Source organism: Trichomonas vaginalis, chromosome I (assembly GCF_026262505.1).
Source record: "Trichomonas vaginalis G3 chromosome I, whole genome shotgun sequence".
Lineage (NCBI taxonomy): Eukaryota > Parabasalia > Trichomonadida > Trichomonadidae > Trichomonas > Trichomonas vaginalis.
Window position 1 is genome coordinate 6,100,530 of NC_067203.1, and position 19,686 is coordinate 6,120,215.

At 34.8% G+C, this 19,686-nt stretch overlaps 6 protein-coding genes and 4 pseudogenes across 10 annotated transcripts, besides 1 other annotated feature; 4 read left to right on the forward strand and 6 right to left on the reverse strand.

Moving 5' to 3' along the window:
• Nucleotides 1-7,283: part of a mobile genetic element that runs on past the window's edge.
• Nucleotides 484-1,891, forward strand: TVAGG3_0937780 (organellar and viral DNA polymerase type B; the record flags this gene model as incomplete). Its single annotated transcript, XM_051252808.1, has 1 exon — nt 484-1,891. A coding segment is annotated over one exon (1,408 nt), but the record flags the coding sequence as incomplete, so codon positions are not given.
• On the reverse strand, nt 4,430-4,704 carry TVAGG3_0937790 (annotated as a pseudogene). The gene has a single exon. A coding segment is annotated over exon 1 (275 nt).
• Nucleotides 7,284-9,281: 1,998 nt separating the features above from the next.
• On the forward strand, nt 9,282-9,893 carry TVAGG3_0937800 (organellar and viral DNA polymerase type B; the record flags this gene model as incomplete). The annotated part of the gene is made up of 1 exon (XM_051252809.1): nt 9,282-9,893. The coding sequence occupies one exon, from the start codon at nt 9,282-9,284 to the stop codon at nt 9,891-9,893; it is 612 nt and encodes a 203-aa protein (XP_051078383.1).
• An 88-nt stretch (nt 9,894-9,981) lies between these two features.
• Nucleotides 9,982-10,820, forward strand: TVAGG3_0937810 (annotated as a pseudogene). The gene has a single exon. A coding segment is annotated over exon 1 (839 nt).
• Nucleotides 10,821-11,350: 530 nt separating this feature from the next.
• TVAGG3_0937820 (protein of unknown function, DUF4106 family) lies at nt 11,351-12,226 on the reverse strand (the record flags this gene model as incomplete). Its single annotated transcript, XM_051252810.1, has 1 exon — nt 11,351-12,226. The coding sequence occupies one exon, from the start codon at nt 12,224-12,226 to the stop codon at nt 11,351-11,353; it is 876 nt and encodes a 291-aa protein (XP_051078384.1).
• A 36-nt stretch (nt 12,227-12,262) lies between these two features.
• On the forward strand, nt 12,263-12,715 carry TVAGG3_0937830 (uncharacterized protein; the record flags this gene model as incomplete). Its single annotated transcript, XM_051252811.1, has 1 exon — nt 12,263-12,715. One exon carries the CDS (start codon nt 12,263-12,265, stop codon nt 12,713-12,715), a length of 453 nt encoding a protein of 150 aa, XP_051078385.1.
• Nucleotides 12,716-13,185: 470 nt separating this feature from the next.
• TVAGG3_0937840 (uncharacterized protein) lies at nt 13,186-14,421 on the reverse strand (the record flags this gene model as incomplete). Its single annotated transcript, XM_051252812.1, has 1 exon — nt 13,186-14,421. The coding sequence occupies one exon, from the start codon at nt 14,419-14,421 to the stop codon at nt 13,186-13,188; it is 1,236 nt and encodes a 411-aa protein (XP_051078386.1).
• A 29-nt stretch (nt 14,422-14,450) lies between these two features.
• TVAGG3_0937850 lies at nt 14,451-15,256 on the reverse strand (annotated as a pseudogene). The gene has a single exon. A coding segment is annotated over exon 1 (806 nt).
• A 4-nt stretch (nt 15,257-15,260) lies between these two features.
• On the reverse strand, nt 15,261-15,797 carry TVAGG3_0937860 (protein of unknown function, DUF4106 family; the record flags this gene model as incomplete). The annotated part of the gene is made up of 1 exon (XM_051252813.1): nt 15,261-15,797. The coding sequence occupies one exon, from the start codon at nt 15,795-15,797 to the stop codon at nt 15,261-15,263; it is 537 nt and encodes a 178-aa protein (XP_051078387.1).
• Nucleotides 15,798-17,803: 2,006 nt separating this feature from the next.
• TVAGG3_0937870 lies at nt 17,804-19,680 on the reverse strand (annotated as a pseudogene). The gene has a single exon. A coding segment is annotated over exon 1 (1,877 nt).
• Between the last annotated feature and the right edge of the window lie 6 nt (nt 19,681-19,686).

Below are 19,686 nucleotides of genomic sequence, written 5' to 3' on the forward strand. Positions count from 1 at the left end.
CAAGAAGAAGAGACGACACACTGAAACAACAGAGAAGAGAGATGTTTAAAAGTGCTATAGAACAAGTTCGCAAAGCTAACGATGTCATTCGTTCCATTGACGACAAACCAAAAGAAGGTGAGAGATGGTTAAAGAAAGATGAAGAGAATAGGAAGAGAAATGTGAAGTCAGGCAATAGACTCATTGACTTTAACATCGAAGCTTTAGATGAACCAAACAGAATATTTACACAAACATTTCGGTAAGGTTTTCATGAGACTCTTAGAGAAAATTAAAATAAACTCGCAACAAAGATGGATGGTATGTTATAAACTTGGTGGAAAGTATGAATGTTCTACGTTAAACCTCAATAATATTGGAACATTACTACATCAGCTCTTGAAGGAGAACTTTATATCAGAGATAGAAGCAAATGCTGCAGGTATTGTTGAAATGCACTATGACTTCTTCTTGACAAACATAAAGAATCTTACTGAAATAAAGATGTATGATTTAACAGAATATGAAGGCTTAACGATGTCAGATGTAAAGAAAGGCAAACCAAAAAAGAGACCATATAGAGATGAAAGCACACTGACAAATGACCAGAAAGCCATTTTGGAAGCTCTTAAGCAAACAGGAAACCCAGCACTTATAGAAAGCTTTTGGAAAGATAATGGTGAAAAGAAGTTTTATAAGAAGAGAAGCGGTCAGTTATGGAAGTATCTTTGCACATTACCTATAAATCTTGAACGCTACCAAATCTTCAATGAACTGAACAAAAGAACTGCAACACTTATGACAGAGGACAATTGTTTCGTTTATGCTTGCATTCAGGCTGGAGTAAATGAAGAAACTATTGACCACATGAGAGAAGTCATTCGTGTTAGAGACTTTCCTCAAAGTAAAGTACAAGAAATTTCTGACGCAACAGGTATAGCATTTAATGTTACCATTGGTTATTTCAATGACTCAAGACATAATGAAATAAAGAGATATATACCAAAAGAATGCGAAACTGTTAGAACTATTGACTTACTTCTTGTTGAAGACCACTACATGCTAAATGAAAGACTTCCAATGACAACATACTTCATTCGAAACTATAAAGAAATTCTCAAAGCTTGTGGTGGAATGAACATTGAGAAACAGATGAAGATTTATACAAAGAGAGAAGATAAATATGTAGTTCGTTATGATAGAACAACACCGTTATGGGATGTTATGAAAACATTGTGGGAGTGCAAATATTTCGAACCTATTTCTTATGGAGAACTTTTCACATATACTACTGACTTATATAAACAGAACCTTGCACCATTTAAAGATTTGACATATGCTCCAAAGTATTGTGTACAACTGAAGAAGAAAGCAGAGTCAAAAGAAGTAAATAAAGCTAAATGTAAATTCATTCCTGAGCACGTTTTCTTTGCTGACTTTGAGTGTAGTACGGATGGCTTTCATAAAGCTTTTAACATCTGTTATGACAGTGAAGATGGTTCAGTGAGTGAAAGCATTTGGGGTCAAAACTGTGCAACAGAATTTTTGGAAAGACTCCCTGACAAGAGTTTAATATATTTTCACAACCTCAGTTATGACATAAACTTCATCTTAAGACACATGACAGAAGTGAAAGGAACTCCCATCATTAAAGGTTCACGAACAATGCAAATAACTGGTTTATATAAAGGACGGGCAATTATTATAAAAGACTCTTACAGTGTTATAAATAAGAAGCTTAAACTATTTCCTGCTATGTTTAACTTACAAACAGGACCGAAAGAAGTATTTCCATATAACTACTACAGCAGTGTTTTGTTAGCAAATGACAACAGAACTGGTGTCATTTCTGAAGCATGTAAGTTTATCCGGGATGCAGATACATTTATGAAAAACATAGATTCCATCAAAGGTTGCAGAATAGATGAAACCACTTCGACTTAGAAAAATATAGCACGTTTTACTGCAAACAAGATGTAAGAATTTTAAGAGAAGGTTTTGTAAAGTTCCGCAATGACTTATTGAAAGAGTTTGATTTAAACGTTTATGACTACGTTAGTATTTGTTCAATTGCTAACAAATTGTTTGAGAACAGAGTATACTTCCCGAATGGAAATCTTTATGACCTCTCAAATAAACCAAGAGAATTTATTTCGAGATGCATTCAAGGTGGAAGATGTATGTTGTCAGATAACATGAAACAAAAGAGCAAAAAGAAACTCATTGCTGACTTCGACACTGTTTCATTATATCCTTCAGCTATAGCAAGACTTTATACTTTAGAAGGTATTCCAAAAGTATTGAAGGAAGAAATGTTAAACACAGAGTATCTCATGAGACATTTATTCGATGATGACCAAAAGGAACCCATTGGTGAAAAGTTTATGTCTGGCTTCTTTGTTCTCATTAAGATAACAGAGATTGGTATACCCAGACACTTTCATTTAATAGTTTGCGACCCTGAACTAAATCCAGAACTTAACGTTCCAAGAAGTTCAAACACTTGCTGTCTCATGTATGTTGACCATATAACATTACAAGACCTCATAAAATATCAAGGTGTCAAATGTGAAGTGTTGCAAGGATACTATTACGATGGAAACAGAGATATGAGAATAAGAGATGAAGTAAAGAAGTTGTTTGAGTTAAGGTTAAAGTATAAGAAAGAAGAAAACCCCTTACAAGAAATTATAAAACTCATTCTGAACAGCATTTATGGCAAAACTATTCTATCTCCTATTGAGTCAAAAATAACCATAGTAGATGACAAAGATGCTATAAGATATGCTATAAGAAATTACAACCATATAGTGAAGTTCGAAGGTTTGGATGGTTCAGATAAAACTATTTTCAAGCTAACGAAAAGCATTTGCAGACACTTTAACTTCTGTCCACTTGGTGTTAATATTCTGTCTATGTCAAAACGTATTATGAATGAAGTATTCTGTACTGCAGAGGACATGGGTCTTCAAATATTTTACCAGGATACCGACAGTATGCACTTATATAATGAAGACATCCCAAAGCTTGCAGCAGAGTTTAAGAAGAGATACGGTAGAGAACTTATAGGAAAGAACCTTGGTCAATTTCATAGCGACTTTGCAGAAATAACACCTGGAAAACAAAGTTTAGCTTATAAAAGTATTTTCTGTGGAAAGAAGACCTACATAGACTTACTCACGAATGATTTAAATGAAGTTGCATTTCACTGCAGAATGAAAGGCGTGAAGCAAGATGTTATTGCTTTAACCGCTAATGAAATGTTTCCTGAAGCTATACAATGCTATTACAATGAAGATAAGAACATTCACATACCTGTTGGAACATATGACAAAGACTCTGAGTTCAGTTTAATGAAACTTTACAAAGCACTTTATGATGGTCAAGAGATTGCATTCGACTTATGTAAGTCATGTCAACCTTGCTTTGCTGAAAAGTTCAACTTTTAATAACGACTAAAACAAGCTTTATTCGTAAGTTGAAGTTCTGAGGTCATTTATTTTTGTCAGCAATGAGGTTCATTTGTGATAAAAATAAGCCGCTAGCGGCATGGGCGAGCCTATGTGGTCATTTACAATACAGCTATTGTAGAGTTTAACAATTGTGCTTCAATGTATAAACAATCTTTCCATCTGGAGGTAAGAACACTGGGCACTTATGGTCATGAGTGGAGAACATGTCTATCCAAAACTCACGATTGAAGCCAGTTAATTTATAGTATTTAGGGTTAGGAAGTGGTGAAGTTCTTGTATGACCAATGAACTCATTTTCAACTCCCTTACTTAAGTTTGAATATAATATAGCTTGCTTTCTATCCCAAATGCCAGGTGTTACAATCTTTGAAAATTCATTTTTCCTCGGAAGCATTGCATCATAATTGAAAACATTCTTAAAATCATCACTTGGTTCGGGATTTGAAACCTTATACGTAATGGATTTTCTTTCTTTTTAGCGACTTCATTGAATGGTGAGAATACAATGAATTGACAGTCATGAGTTCCATCTTCATTTTCATTAAATTCATAATGAAAGTCTATAAGTTGTGGCTGACTACCTTCTTCTTTCAGTTGTGCAAGAAACTCACGTAAAGGCTGTAAAGTTTGTACTTCAATATTGAACTTTTTTCTCGAACATCTCATTAAATGAAATCATACATTGCAACAATGTTGTATCGTCTTTAAAGTATTTGTATATGTGAATGTTTTGGGCGCTTAAAGACTGTTCGTCATTTTCTATCTCGACTTGAAGTATAAAGTCAACCTTTCTGAAAGCACGTGTTATATACATAGATGTTATGCCAATGTACTTCTCTTCATTTATGTTCACAATCCAGTCTGTTGGAAACTTAAACGTTACTCTGTTCCCCTTATTTTGACGTCAGGGTTTTCACTACTGAACGCAACAGATAAAGGTATTTGTCTATACATTAGTTTGGATAAAAATAAACCATTTACTCTTTCTTTGCTTCAGCTTCTTTTAGCTTTTTGTTCTTCCTTTGCTTTTGCTTCTTCTCTAGCTTTCTTCGCCAGCAAACGTGGGTTCTTTTGTCTTCCAGCAGCTAATGCAGCAAGTTGTTTTTCACTAAGTTTTCTCTTTGGTCTCTCTGGCTTTTGTTCTTGTTTTTTGTTCCTTCAGTTCGGATAAAATTTGCTCACGAATTTCTTTCTTCAATGCTTCAACATCTATGACCCCTTGGGTCTTGTCCGTAGGGCTTGTCTGAGTCATTTGACTGCAGATAAAAAACAAAATTAAACTTTAACCGATGTAAAATGAGCTTGTCAAAATCAGAGCGAGAGTCTATTATATTAAATGACGCAAGAGGAATCAACATCCTTTCTATTACGTAAGTCAGAGTAAAGATGGTAAAATATACGTAAGAAAAAGAAAGGTTCCATTAGCGAATGCAGAAAGCGACAACATTAAGGTGCATGGCAAGGGTGAAGTCCACGAAGCCCATATAAAACCTTCTGTTCAAACTGAAAAGTCAATAGAACCAGAAGAAAAGAAGCCAGATGTACTTTCAATAACGAACCAAGAGCTTATTGCAAAGTTCGTGAATTTCATTGAAAAACAAACCGAGTCAAAGAATCCTGACCCGCCAGTGAAAGAAGTCGAGACAAAAGAGAATGTACAGTTCATTGAAAATGTCAAGAAACAACTTCCACACGAATACCAAGAAGAAGAGTGAGAATAATGAAGTAAATAGATATTTTTATCCGAAGTAAATACATGCAGAACGAACAGTTAAACGAATTTACTCCAGCAGAGCATATTCATCAGATTCGCTCATATTTCGATATCATAGACAATGCAGTTCAAATTGGTGACACTAATAGAAAATATTCTGACGCAAAGATTCCATCACAACCTGGAACTGCTAAAGATAACACATGGGTAACATTCAATCTCTCACCTCCTGGTGAAAATATGTTGGACCTTTACAATACATTCATTACGTATAAAATGGAAGGTCAATTTATTGTAGATAAAGAAATTGGTTCAGGTTCCAATAAAACAAACCCACCAGGATTTTGGATTGGTTTCGATGACGCTTTCTATGCAGTTGCTGGATATCAAATCCTTGCAAATGGTCGTATCGTATATTCTCAAGACAACGCAAGAGAAGAAGCATATATAACTTCAAACTCACAAACTACCGAACAAATAAAGAAAGTAGATGTTTTCTCAAAGACTCGACATGAAGATGTATGGAGTCATTCGGGAACATGCAGAACAGGACAAAATTGTTAGTGGTCCAATTACAGCAGGAAAATCATTTGATTTTAAGCTTCGTTTAAGAATTCCTGTTAGAAGATTCCTTCCATTAGAAGCTATTCGATTTATTCCAGCTTTTGCAGGAAACATTCAGCTTAAAGTAAAGTTCAGTAGCGACGCCTTACAATGCACATCTATATCTGTAAATGATATCATTGCTTTCAATCCAACTCTTAAAGTTGCATTTGCTTCAGATTCAAATCCACCGACAAATAAATTTTGTTCCATGGAATGAACCATTCACTATGATAACGAAGGCAGTAGAAGCTAGTGGAACAGTTACTATTACAACTGTAACCCAGCAACTATTTCGAACAAAGATGGATTTTAATGAATGTTTCATTCATCCAAAGTCATTTCTCTTTAGACCCTAACATTTATACAGAACTTGTAGAACATTATACAAACGAGGCTTTATGTTTTCCTGTTAAAGTTATGGATTGGATTCCTATGGACGGTTCATTCTCAAAGAATACAGATAGTTCAAGTGCAACATTTACAGCAGCTTATACGCCTATAATGTTAAAAGTATTTGGGCACTATTTAGAAAGAAAGACAACTATTATGTTAATTTTGAGAACCCTAAGTTTAAATATCTTCAGCTTTCCATGGGAGCTTATGAAATATGCCTGCAGAACCTGAAAAATCATATGGACCTGTATTTTATGAAATGGTTGCGAACGCTTGCAATACAAACAATGATATGATTGGATTTAATGAAGATGTTATGAAGGTCATTGGTGGATGATGGTAGTGTGGAACATAAATGGGATAGCTATGACAACACACATTTCTTATGTGGTTTTCCAACAGAAGTGGACTTTTGCTTCCAGCAAGGTCAAACATCTACTGCTCCAATAACATACAAATTGTCTGTTAAAGGACCTATTGAACTAGCAACTGAAAATGTACCAAAGCCACTTATTGGATTTATGAGGGATTGTTGCTTTGCCATTCAGGTGCGTGCTAATGGAATCCCAATAATAAGATTAGATGACTATAACTTAGCTACGGACGATAGTGAGGAATAAAGGATGAACGTTTATTTTTAAAGCTTATAAATGAGTTCTTCATCAAGCTCTCGTGAACCTTCACCATCTGTGAAACAAACTTTACCAAACGATTATGGAGCACCTATTGAATATTTCTTACGAGCTGCACAATGGCAAAGAGCAGTTTCACCAAGGTTAGGTGTTCCACCAGCTCCTGTCAAAAATAGCATTTGGTCAAGTCCTTATATAAGATATGGTCTCCCACTAGGTTTGCTAGCTACAGCAGGAGCAGTAATGATGTTGAAAAGAAACAAAGCAAATGTTATAAATAATACTGAAGTAGCTGAATTTGAACAAACTCCGACACCATCGCCAAAACCAACGTCAAAACCAACGCCTTCACAAACAACACCTTCAATGACTCCTGAACCTATGAAAGTACAAACTCCTGTTCAAAAGTCAACTCCAAAACCGACTCCAACATTTAAACCAGAACCTACTCCTCAAATAAATCGTAAAACTCCTGCGTTTCCTTACTGAAAAAATAATGTTAGTTTTATTTTATTTGAACATTTTATTTAGAGTAAAATGACGACTAAAGTCACTGAAGCAATGAAACAAAAATTTTTGGTAGAATACATTAAATCAGGAGCGGTTCCAGAAGGTTTTTACGTTCATACTATGAAGGATGGTAGAGTTCAGTTTAGAAAGATAAAGCAACCATTAGATAGAGAAGGAATTTTGAGGAAGATTAAACTTCATGAGGACAACATTGCTGAACTTAAGAAGAAGTTAGAAGAGTTGGAGAAAGGAAGAGAGTTATAAAGTAATGAATTCAACGGGGTGAAAAAAGAGGTGAAAAAAGAGGTGAGATTTCACCACTTCACTTAAATTTATTTTTTCACCTCTGACAACGTTTATTTTTAAGTTTATTTTATTATTTAGCGAGAACGTTTATTTTTATATAAATGACGAAAACTATTGAGATAACAAACTACAACGGTCATGAGTTCAAGAATTTGTTCTTCGTTCCTCGTGAAAATACATTCTATCAGATACGAGGGAGAAAGGGTAAAGTTAGTTTGAGCGTTTACGACAACAAACATAATGGGAGATATATAAAAGCAATAGATACAAATGGTAAACGTGTTTCATTAGCTTTGTCAAAACTTACAGGTATAAACTATGACAGTGATTTTGACCTATATGAAGAAGAAAGTGAGTCAGAAGATTATGAGCTGTTATGTGAAGCACAGCAATGGGAAGCGCTGCAATACTTTTGTAAATGAGAACATTAGTGGGAACGTTAGTGAGAACGTTTATTTTTTCATTAGTGAAGTCGTTAGCGAAAATGTTGGTGAGCTCGTTAGTGAAGTGGTTGGCGGCTTTGTAAATATTTAAGGTTAAGTGAGTGTTGTCGTTTTGTGTTGTAAAATATACATTAATGGTTTCGTAAAGTGTCAAAACCGCTAAGTTGTGTACGGAGGCGCGCGGTGCCACAGTACACAAGATAGTCATACTAACTGATAAAATGGACATGTTGACATTTCTAAACAAAAACTATCCAACTGCTGACGATTTCCTTCTATCTGACGTCAAGAAGAAATATAAAGAAACATTCGGCATTGTTAAAACATTCGATGTACTGACAGAGGAAATCGAAGCCACAAAACTGTTTAGGATTTCAAATATACATCGTACAATTCATGTAAGACGCTTGTGAAAAAGAGGTGAGAAAAGAGGTGAGAAAACAGGTGAGATCTCACCTCTTCACCTAAAATATATTTTTATTGAATTCTGAGTAAAATGACATATGGAACACATACTTTTTCAGTAAGGACATGTGGGGTGAGAAAAGAGGTGAGAAAACAGGTGAGATCTCACCTCTTCACCTAAAATATATTTTTGGGTCATTTACACTCATTTACGAAGAAGTCTTGACAAAACATGTACGAAGAAGTCTTGACATATGGGGTAGAAAAGAGGTGAGAAAACAGGTGAGATCTAACCACCTACCCTAAAATATATTTTTGTCTGATTTACGCTCATTTACGATGAAGTTTCGACAAAACATGTACGAAGAAGTTTATTTCCTGTGTTGTTGTCAAAATGTCATGTTGTCACTATTTTCAAAAAGATGTTAGTTGACCGAGGGACCGAGGGACCTGGTTCCACCTAAAATATATTTTTGCTGAAAAAAATGACCAAATTTCATGAATTTCCTCATATGTTTGCTACCCGAGGAAAACCGAGGGTAGAGATTCCGTACGAAAATCGTGAAAAAACTCTATGAAAATCGTGAAAAAATGCGACCCTAGGAAAATCGAGGGTCGCCTAAAACTCATGAAAATCGTAAAAAAACTCTATGAAAACAGTGAAAAAATGCGTCCCTCGGAAAATCGAGGGTCGCCTAAAACTCATGAAAATCGTAAAAAAACTCTATGAAATCATATCTTTTATACAAGATAGAAAAAATAAAATAAAGTTAGTTTTTTATAAAATATTTTTTTTTTATTTTGTATGTAAGAACAGAAAATGTTAAACATTGAGTTTGAAACAGTTAAAAAGATAGACAATGACACCAAAGTGGTTAGAATTGGTGATTTAAACGTAAGATACTCAAAGAAATACAACAAATATTCTTTGTCAGACATTCTAACACTATCTGGAAAGAGAGCAAGCGACTGGGTTAGAAATGCTTCTACTCAGAAAATTTTGACAAGAAATCCTGAGCTTATGATATCGGTAAGATTCTATGGAACTGCAGCATATCTCATCGACAAAAGTCTTATACCAGTAGTTTTGTTATGGTTAGACCCAGTTGTTGGATATAATTTCATAACATATGGTTCATTCGATACGGAACGTTGCAGTGAAGGCTTACTTTACATCGTTCAGAAACCGAAGGACTTCAATACAAAGAGATATAAGATAGGAAGAACATTTAATATAACTCAAAGATATGACAATACAGTCAATAGAGTTAAGGTTGTGTTTGTTAACGATATGAGAGCTGCTGAAACAGAACTACTTGAAAAGTTTGAGAAAATGTATGGTGCTCCCACGAAAGGTAAAGAAACGTTTGAAGTAGATGAGATAGCTAAAGCTATAAAATTATTTGACGAAGTTGCTGAAAAATACATGTAAAGCGTTTATTTTTGGTCTTTTATACAAGATAGAAAATAACGCTAGTTTTTTAAAAAATATTTTTTTTATTTTGTATGTAAAGACAGATATGTCAACAACAGAGAACACAACAACTGCTATCGTTCATGAAGATATAAATGAAGAATACGAGTGGGTTCAGTTTAACAAACAGTTACGTCTCATTCGTTCGGTCAAAGATGACATGTACCAAATGCAAAGTATTTTGACAGCATGTTTTGCTCCAGACACTAAGAAACCACAAGACTGGTTTAGGAACCAAAGCACACAAGAATTTTTGAGCGAAGCACAGCGAGACATACTTTTTTCTGAAAATCGTGAAGAACAGCGAGTAAGTAAAAAATCTTACTCGCCAAAACTCTATGAAAATCGTGAAAAATTACCAAACGGTTTGAGAGGATATTATGTTCATAGACTTTTAGTAAATGCTGTTGCAATGTGGGCTTCAGCTCGTTATGCTTGGTATGTTTGTAAACTTCTTGACGAAATTCATAGACAAGAACGTGAAGAGCTAGAGAACAAGCTTGAAGCAAAAGACAAAAACATACAGAAAAGAATACCACGTTCGGTACCAAAAGGAAAGGAAAAGAACTATAAGTATATGATTTACACTGAAGAGATGGAAAATGAAGAAGACAGAGATATGGTTATGTTGCATTTAGTCAGAAGAAACAACAAAAGCTTTACGACCTTGCTAAGATTTACAAATCTGACAGAAATTGGTTCTATCGCGAAAACTTACCGATTTCAATGACACCGAATGAAGATGTTAAACAGATAGTTCAAGATACGTTACCTCAAACACACTATGATATGAAAGGTTGTACAATTCTTACCTTCAAAGAAGATTTGCCGCTACTGAAAGAAAAAATAACAGAGTATTTTGACAACTTCAAACAAGCAGAGTAGATGAACCATTTATTTTTCAAGCTTGACACCAAAGATGGCTCAGGTAGCTCTATAAGGTAAATTGTCTTGTCAAATCCTTCTGGCATTCCGAGTCCTTCCTTCCAACAGGAAAAGTTTTTCCTTCCAACAGGAAAAAAATTTCCTTCCAACAGGAAAAGTTTTTCCTTCCAACAGGAAAAAAATTTCCTTCCAACAGGAAAAAAATTTCCTTCCGACAGGAAAAATTTTTCTTTCCGACAGGAAAAATTTTCCCAGTTGTTCGTCCGTAAACCATTCAAATTTTCGAAAATTGAGAACTTTTTGGTCGAACTTCAGAAAAAGTTTTTCCTTCCGACAGGAAAAGTTTTTCCTTCCGACAGAAAAAATTTTTCTTTCCAACAGGAAAAGTTCTTCCATCCAACAGGAAAAGTTCTTCCTTCCGACAGGACACAAACGGATGACTGACATTCCTCTTCCTGAATGTCTTCCAAAGCCAGAAGAACCGACAGCCCCAGCACCACAACAGACTAAGACTAAAACACTTACATTTTTCAAGCTTGACTTTTTACAATTTGAACTTTGTTCGCGTAGATATGAATTCTGAAAGAAGTATGAGGGTCTTGTATGACTTTGTACTTCTCCCATAGTTCATGTCTGTCAAACTTACCTGCCATGGACTCTTTCATAAGTTCCATGAAATCGTCTTCGGACAATCCGGGGAAAAGTATAATATCAGTAAGTATTCTCTTTACATCCTTACTTAAACTCTTGGCTGTCTGTACACAAATGACAACTGAGATGTTAAAGTGTCTGAGCTTCTTAAGAATTCGACACATATCTTGTTCTCTGTTCTTTAACAAAGGATGAGAAGCAAAGTCATCTAAGATAAGAAGACATCTATGAGGGTAAGTCTTCCAATCGTAAGATTGCAATTTCTTCGAAATGTATTCTATCTCTTTCTGTTTGTTTCTGAAGTGTTTCTTCTCTAATATTCTCTGCATTTCCTCATTTGGGTCTTTAAACTTCGAATTGACATACTCATTTATAGCATTGTACTTCAAAACTCTTCTTTGGTACTTCTTTATCCAATCTAACAACTCAGAGTCTTTTATACATACTAACTTAGACTTCTTTATAATATCTTTGAACGAATTGACGGTTTGGTCAAATTGACCCGAAGTACTACAAATGACTACTAACTCATAGAATGGGTTCTTCTCATCTAGTTCTTGTTGTTGTGCAGCCATTTTAAGATAAGTGAAAGTCTTACCAGACCCAGGTGGTGCAATTAGACCTGTTATACCATTCTGAGCAAATAAGAACTTGTCATGTATGGGTTTTATCTGAGCATTTTCCAACTTCCTCTTGTTCTTGTTTAAAACATTCTCAAATTTCTTGTCAATGTCAGCAAACTTTTTTTCTAACATATTTTTAGAAAAATTAAAATTTTTATCTTTTAGAAAATGTCTAGCGATTTCGCTATCTATATTCGAGACAAGCTCTTCGACAGCAAAACATCTGTCGACCATAAAATCTTACATAGTGTAAACAAGAAAGGGGAATTTGTTCTAAAGTTCTGTTTCTGGGAATATGACAAGAACCATAAAACATTAAGCAGAGCAGTCTTAAAATTTGTCAATGACAGACTTGTTGACAGAGATGACGCCTCTTGGAGAGATGAAGTCCAACAAAACTTCTTAGAATGCAAAGAAGACACATGCGCTGTTCTTGAAAATGAAATAGAAAACAGAATAGAAGAGCTATTAAAGGACAAAGAACTTTTACAGAAATATGGTTCTGAGAAGTTTGACATAACTCCACCAGAGAAGAAGAAGAGAGAAAAGAAAGAAAAGAAAGTAGAAGAAGAGAAGAAAGAACCTGAACCAGTTCCAGAGAAAAAGAAATTTGACATGTAAAAATAAAATTTTATTTTTAGAACATTTCTGGTCAATGTCAATGTTCTCTTCCTCTTTAGGAGCAAACACTGGCTTAGACTCTAAAATCTTTTTACCCAATTTACCTTGAACTTCAACTATCTTAGACTCATAATATTCATAGTCGTCTGCTTTCTTTGGTTCATAAGGTATAACAAGTTTGTATGCTTTGCCTTCTTAAGGTTTGAAAACCTTCTGTCAAAACTTTCTTTGACTGTTAACAAACCTTCTATGTCTAAGTCTTCAAATTTCGCACATTTTTAGTCACAATAGCAAACTTAACTGGTTCGATGTTCCAAACTTTGTCAAATGTAGACTTTTCAAAATGGTAGAAGTAAACATTCAAATATGTGAATGGGTCTAGTTCTTCTTTAAGTCCTGACATGTACTTGTTTACTGAGATGAATTTCGTCATCTTTTCTATCGGATAAAAAAATATTTTTTTTTAAAATTTACTCAGAAAAATTTTTCTTTGTATATACACCATTCTGTACGTCTAAAAGACTTTTGACATTTGCCAAGAATGTTCGTTTAGACGCTGTCATATAACCATACTCTTGGCAATATTGTTTATATTCATCGTACAATGACCTTTCATCTAAACACTCAAAGTCAGTTTCATCTATGAACAGTTCATATACACTCTTGTTTGCTTCTAACAATGTTTGTCTCTCTTCGGTATGTGGAATTTGTCTTGGATTGAACTTAGAAATATCTAATGTCATGAAATATGAGAACAAGTGGTTGTAAAAGTCAGATGTCAAAGTTTCTGCTAAGTCGTCAAAATATTCTGTATCTTGCATATGAGAATCTGACGTTCTGACAACTACATATCTTCTGTCAGAACTTTCTAACTTCATCGGAACAGCATTGTTTGAAACCATGACGAAGTTTGCAACATTTTCACAAACTCTTTGGTCTCTATACTTTCTTTCAACAATTCCAACTTTGTCTGTTATAAGACTCTTCAAAGCATCCGAGTTCAAAACTTTTGTTGTATCTATACTTTGAAGTTCGTTACATACTATAAGTTTCATATTCTCTATTGAAGAGTTAAATTTACCGCAGATGTTTTCTAAGTTTGTCATATTCGGATTCGAATAGCCCTCTAACAGTTTGCATAAGATATCTGTAAAGAAAGTGTTCTTACCTGTTCCTTGTTTTCCAATTATGATGAGAGCAGTTTCATTTTTAGCACTTGGATGTTGTAAGATGTTTGCAAACCAACATAAGATATACTCATAGACTCTTTCGTTTCCATTGCATATAATTTCTTTGACATGGTCTAACCAAGCTTCTATAACATTTTCTTTCCATTCTACTTGTTCGTATTTATATCCAGTGAAGATAGAATAGAAGTTTGGAGATGGTGTATAGAACTTTATACCACGAACTGAAAAATCTTCTAACTTTGACAATAAGATATCCCAAGCATCTAACATCTTCATACCAACTTGTACGACTTTTATTTTCTTAAGTTTCTGTCTACATTCTTGTTCTGAAACTATTGTCGCTTTAGGTTTGTTAAAGACTACATCCCATTCTTTCATAACATAACATTCTGGGGCAGAGTCGACATAAATGACTAAACGTTTCAAATTCTCGACTGCTTTGTTATAGTCTCTAAATGGACACATATTTCTGAAGGCTTGGAAGTCATAAAAATCTGAAACATCTATTCTGTACATTTTTATAAAAATAAAAAAAAATATTTTTTTTATTCTTGACTTTGTTGTTGCATTTGTTCCATTTGTTGCATTTGTTGTTCTTGAGCTATTTGTTGTTGAAGTTGTTCTTGTAATACAATACTTTCACCAGTTGCATCTTCCAATTCGAAACTTTCTGCCGTCATTGACAAATACATAGGACATAAAAGTTTTACAGGAACAAAGTTTGCGTCAACTAAGGTTAAGTTTATGTTTGCTAAAGTGTTTGAGTTTACTAAAGCTGAAAACTCTGCATTCGAATGAACAATAGGCAAACCAGCAGAGAATGTGTTGTTTATACGCATGAGTATCTTTTGGTCATAGTAGTTTCTGTCAACATTCGAATAGCACTTTGAACCTAAGTTTGAAACATATATAAAATAGGTGTACTTAAAGTCAATGGAACAGACATTCCTTGTATGACACCTTTTCCTGTTATAGGAAACTGTTGGTAGTAAAAACCAGATATAAGTTTTGTATTATAGCTCATATCGTTTATAGTAAACTCAGTCGGACATCCAAACATAATGAAACCTGCTCTAGTTGCAGCACATGTTACATCCGTCCTTAAAGTATTAAATAAGTCAACAAAACCTGTTGGTGGTATATCTGAGTAAGTATCTTCAAAGGAGTATTTTTTACCATTCACAACAACAAAGTCTTCTGGTGTCAAAAGAGCAAAACAGGCTTTAGTCGTCATCGTGTTTAAGGTCAGTTTACAATATCGTCCTTGAGGACTTTGTAAGTTTGTTGTTATAGAATTATATGACTCAGGGTTTTTAGTCGTAATAGTATAAACCACTATGTCTTCTGCCATTTACTTAGCAACTAAATTTTAATGAAATGTTGTGGTCGTCAAATATTTTTATAACGTCTGGGAAACTATATTTTAAGTTCAACGTTTCACCTCCTTTCATAACGTATATCTTGTCAATGACATTATATGAAACACCACAGCAAGCAATGTCGGGTTCTATTTCTTTGATGTTTATATCGTCTGCCTCTGTCAAAAGTTTCAATAGTTCTTTCAAAACTTCATGAGGTGCAATGACATATGAGTTCACTTTTACAGGGTTGTGTTCGACCAAGTTTAACATTATACTTAAAGCTTGACAAATCTTCTCCTGAGTTTTAAGTTTGTCTTTCAGTTGTTGGTAGTCGTTTCGAATATCTGCAACAGAACTTAAGTCTCTGCTAACTTCAGGATATGTTGGTTGTTCTTTTACAGGAACTATTGTTATACCATCTTTGTCTTCGTATGGTTTCCCCACTTCAACATCTCTGTCTTTGACATTGACAACAACACTTTGACTGTTTGTTTGAGTTGGTGAATTTAACTTCACATCTGCCACCGCCATTAAACCTTTTGAAACACTTACGCTTCTATTTTTCGGAAATGACATTTTACTTAGAATAAAAAGATGGACGTATTTGAGTATCTCTTCGAATTGAAGCAAAACAAAGTTTACACACACAAACAATACAATACACTGATAGAATAGTTCTTTACACAAACAATGGAAAATGTTATAGAATAGCAGTCTTTGCTGAACCAAAATATTTTCATAAAGCAAAGAAAGTTGGTATAACTGAAATGGTGAAAGTTCTTGACGTTGACAAAATATAACAACAAAACTGACCGATATTTCTAAAGGTAAGTTTATAATACAATACTATGTCAAAACTGGCGTACTGTCAATATTTGACGGAGAGAAGTCAGTTCAAGAACAACTTACTGACCTGCTGCCAAAATCTGCTCGATGGAAGCTGTCGTTATACCAATCTGAGGAGCCCAGCAGGTTTCATCGAACGAATCTTCAAAAGAGCATCTTCCGTGAAAAGTGCTATTGGTTTTGTAAACTTTTGCTTTCAATTCATCTGGACCGTCTCTGTCACCAGTATATTGTATTTGAACTGTACCAACAGTTGAAATACCACCCATAAAGTCTTCTGAGTCAGCAAATGGAATGCCAAGCCAAAAGTTTGAACGGTCTCTATTTGTATATTGAGTTTTTGACCTCCTGTATGAGTCCATACTTTCACATATGGCATAATAGAACTTTGCATTTCAGGGTTAATGGTTGTTGTGAAGTTGTTGTTAAAGTTCATAGCATCTAATGTCAAGTTGTATGACCTCATATCTTCAACTGTAGAATATTCTTCTCTTGGATAATATTTGCCATCTATGTTTATATGATATTTACCAGGGTTGTAGAAACAAGAATAGTCATTTATAGTTCGTCTGAACAGTACAAACATAGTATCTGCATGTTTCATTGCAGTTGTTAAGGCAATATCTGTTCTTGCACCTGGGTCAGCACTTTGGTTTCCAACTTCACCTGCAAAGTCTTTGACAGATATTTGGTGTATAGGGAACATAAGTGGAACTGCAATATATTTGGCAGCTAAAGCATTTGAAATATCTGGGTCCAACATATAGACTGCAAGTCTGCTTTCTATTCTCTTGCATTCAAACTTTTCGCATGTGAACTTAACTGGGTCCCAAGCAGTTCCAGCAGCATTGAAATAATAGTTTACTTCAGTGTTGAGGTTTGAGAAACCAAAGTCTAAGTCAACTTTGTCTTTGCAAAATTCGGCGAATGACGTTTGATTTGCTCCCTTTACGTCTGTAAGAGTGAATGGGTCTTGTGTTGGTGCAATGACTAAGTTATTTTTGCTTGGAGTAAGTTCGATAGAAATTTTCCTGCCCAGTTTGGCAAGTATCTTAAAAACCTGAAGATGAGGAAAGATGACAAAGGAACTCTAAGTTTCAGTTTTACTTTGGTTACTGCTGCTGCAGTTTGTCCAGAAAGGTTAACATAAACTCCTGGAACGTTAGGGTCAAGTCTTCTTATTTTCTCAATAGTTGCATACTGGTCTGTTTGTTCTCTAGCTTGTGGTTGTACTGAGTTTCTCAAAGCGAACCATTCATAGTTTGCCCATGTTACTGTTTGAACTAAGTCAGAGTTAGAATATATCTTATATCCCATGAAAACTTCTGGAGCATATTGGTATCCGACATAGAAAATTCCATTGCAACCTTTCTTGTCAGACAACTTGGCAGAAGGTTTTATTTCAATGTCTTGTTCCACGTATAAGAATGAGTTGTCAATAGAAATAATATGAAACCTGTCGCAAGCAATATCTACTGTTGTTGAAGAACCTTCTCCAAACTCACCTACGTTTCCATAAGAAACAGCAGTTGTATATTCGTAAGTTCCAGGAACTATTTCTGACCTTCTAATGGCATTGTCGCATTCGTTATACCATTCGGAAACATTTCCATTCATGGCATCCAAAACTGTTGGCGTTATATTCTGAGCGGCGTACATTTCATATGGGTAAAAATATAGAATAGTTGGATTTATGTGTCATAATAGAACCCACGTGGACCAAGCTTTACTTTCTTCCTGACTGAGTTTTTAACTCTTCTTTTTTCCTTATTGCCACTACTTTCACTAGATGAAGTTACTTCTTCACTACTTTCACTTTGTTCTACTCTTCTCTTCTTCTTTGGTGTCGCTTTTGGTAACTTGCCTTCTGCTTCAAGTTGTTGCATCTTTGCCTCATGTTCACTAGTATGTTGTAAATTTTCCATGTCCTTTTTGCCTTTGGGCTCTGGTCGCCCATCTCAGGTAACCTATATCCTAGAAAGATTTTGTCATAGTTTGTATTTGAGTCTTCGCTTATTGTTTGCATGACTCTTTTCTGAGTTTCCGGTTCAAGCTCTTCAAACAGAGCCTGTCCATATGGAATAAGCTCGTTTCCAAATATATGTTTTTGTAGCCATTCTGGTTTTCTTTCCATGTTACCAACAATATCTTTTGTGAATGGGAAAGCTTTTACCCAACGTTTCAGTCTTGCGTCATTTATTTCTGTAGTTGGTTTTATTTTGTCAAGGAACATGTTTTTCAATACTAACATTTCATTTGGTACTGTCCATTTGAGTTTTCTTAAATATTCATCCCTTCTCAGTTCATCGTCTGCAAAGTAAGTTTTTATGACATTTTGTAAACTTTCGTTTGCAAGGTCATGTACAATAGGTTCTCTTCCTTCTCCCTCCCTAACTTTCTTTCTAAACTCTTCACCAAATATACCATCTCTATGGTTCTGTGTAGTTCTTTGAGATAAATGTTCTAGAACGTCAGGTGTTATATTTCCATCAGCCATGTTCATTTCATACTGGTCCAAAATATCTGCATGTTTCATATCTTTCAATGGCATTAAAGCCGCGCTTAAAATACCAGCTATATCTCGTTCACCATTCACTTCCATTGCGTCTACAACTTCTTGGAATTGAGGTTGTAAGTTTATGAACCACCTATCCGGATTAGCTTTATGACCCCATCTCATTGTAGTTCCATAGTCTGCAGAAACAAAAGTAGGTTTGTTTCCATCTTGGTTAGGTTCTGAATGAACTTTAAACAATGTTTCATTTCTATATGTTTTCTTGAAATTTAACCTTTTATTTTCACCGAGTTCATCCGAAGATTGAACGTTAAATGCTCGTAAGTAAAAAGGGTTGTTGTATTTGTGTACATTTTCTTTCAGTACTTCCATTCTATGCTGAATATTTTCATCTGGTGTTGGAGTCTTTTGTATGTCGGCAAACATTTTTCGATATTCTTCTACTATGTCAGCCGAATTTTTTTTAGACTCTTGGAAAGATTCCATATTCACCTCATACTCTTGTTGAGGGTCAAGATTTTTCGGCTGTTCCAAATCTTCATCTAGTTCTGTGAAGTTAGTTTCCAAAGGAGGGACTTGTTCGTTTCCTTCAGGCTCTTCTAGCTTTTGTTGCTGAACTATTTCATCCATGTCTGGTTGTATCTGAACTATTTCTTCCTGTGGAGTTTCTTGTACCTCATCTGCTGGCTTTTCATATATTCCGAGACCGTTTTTAACAAATTCCCTATTTAAGTCATCCGCATTCATAAGCCTTTGTTCTTTCGTTCCGTCTCTATTTTTTACGCGTTTCATGAAGATAGTTGAATTGTCATTTAGCTCTGACATCAAATATCTCGGAGTAAATTCATTCATGTCATTTGGATGATATGCTATTAAATCATATCCCTTTGCGAGCTTGTATTTTCCAGGTTTGAGATTATATTCGATTTGGTGCTGAGTCATAAAGCTAAATAGGTTCGGGTCAGTATTTCCATCCTTGAACTTTCTAATAGCTTCTTTATATCTGTTACTAAAGTCAATAGTATCTGGGTAACCATACTCTTCCTTAAGCATTTTTAA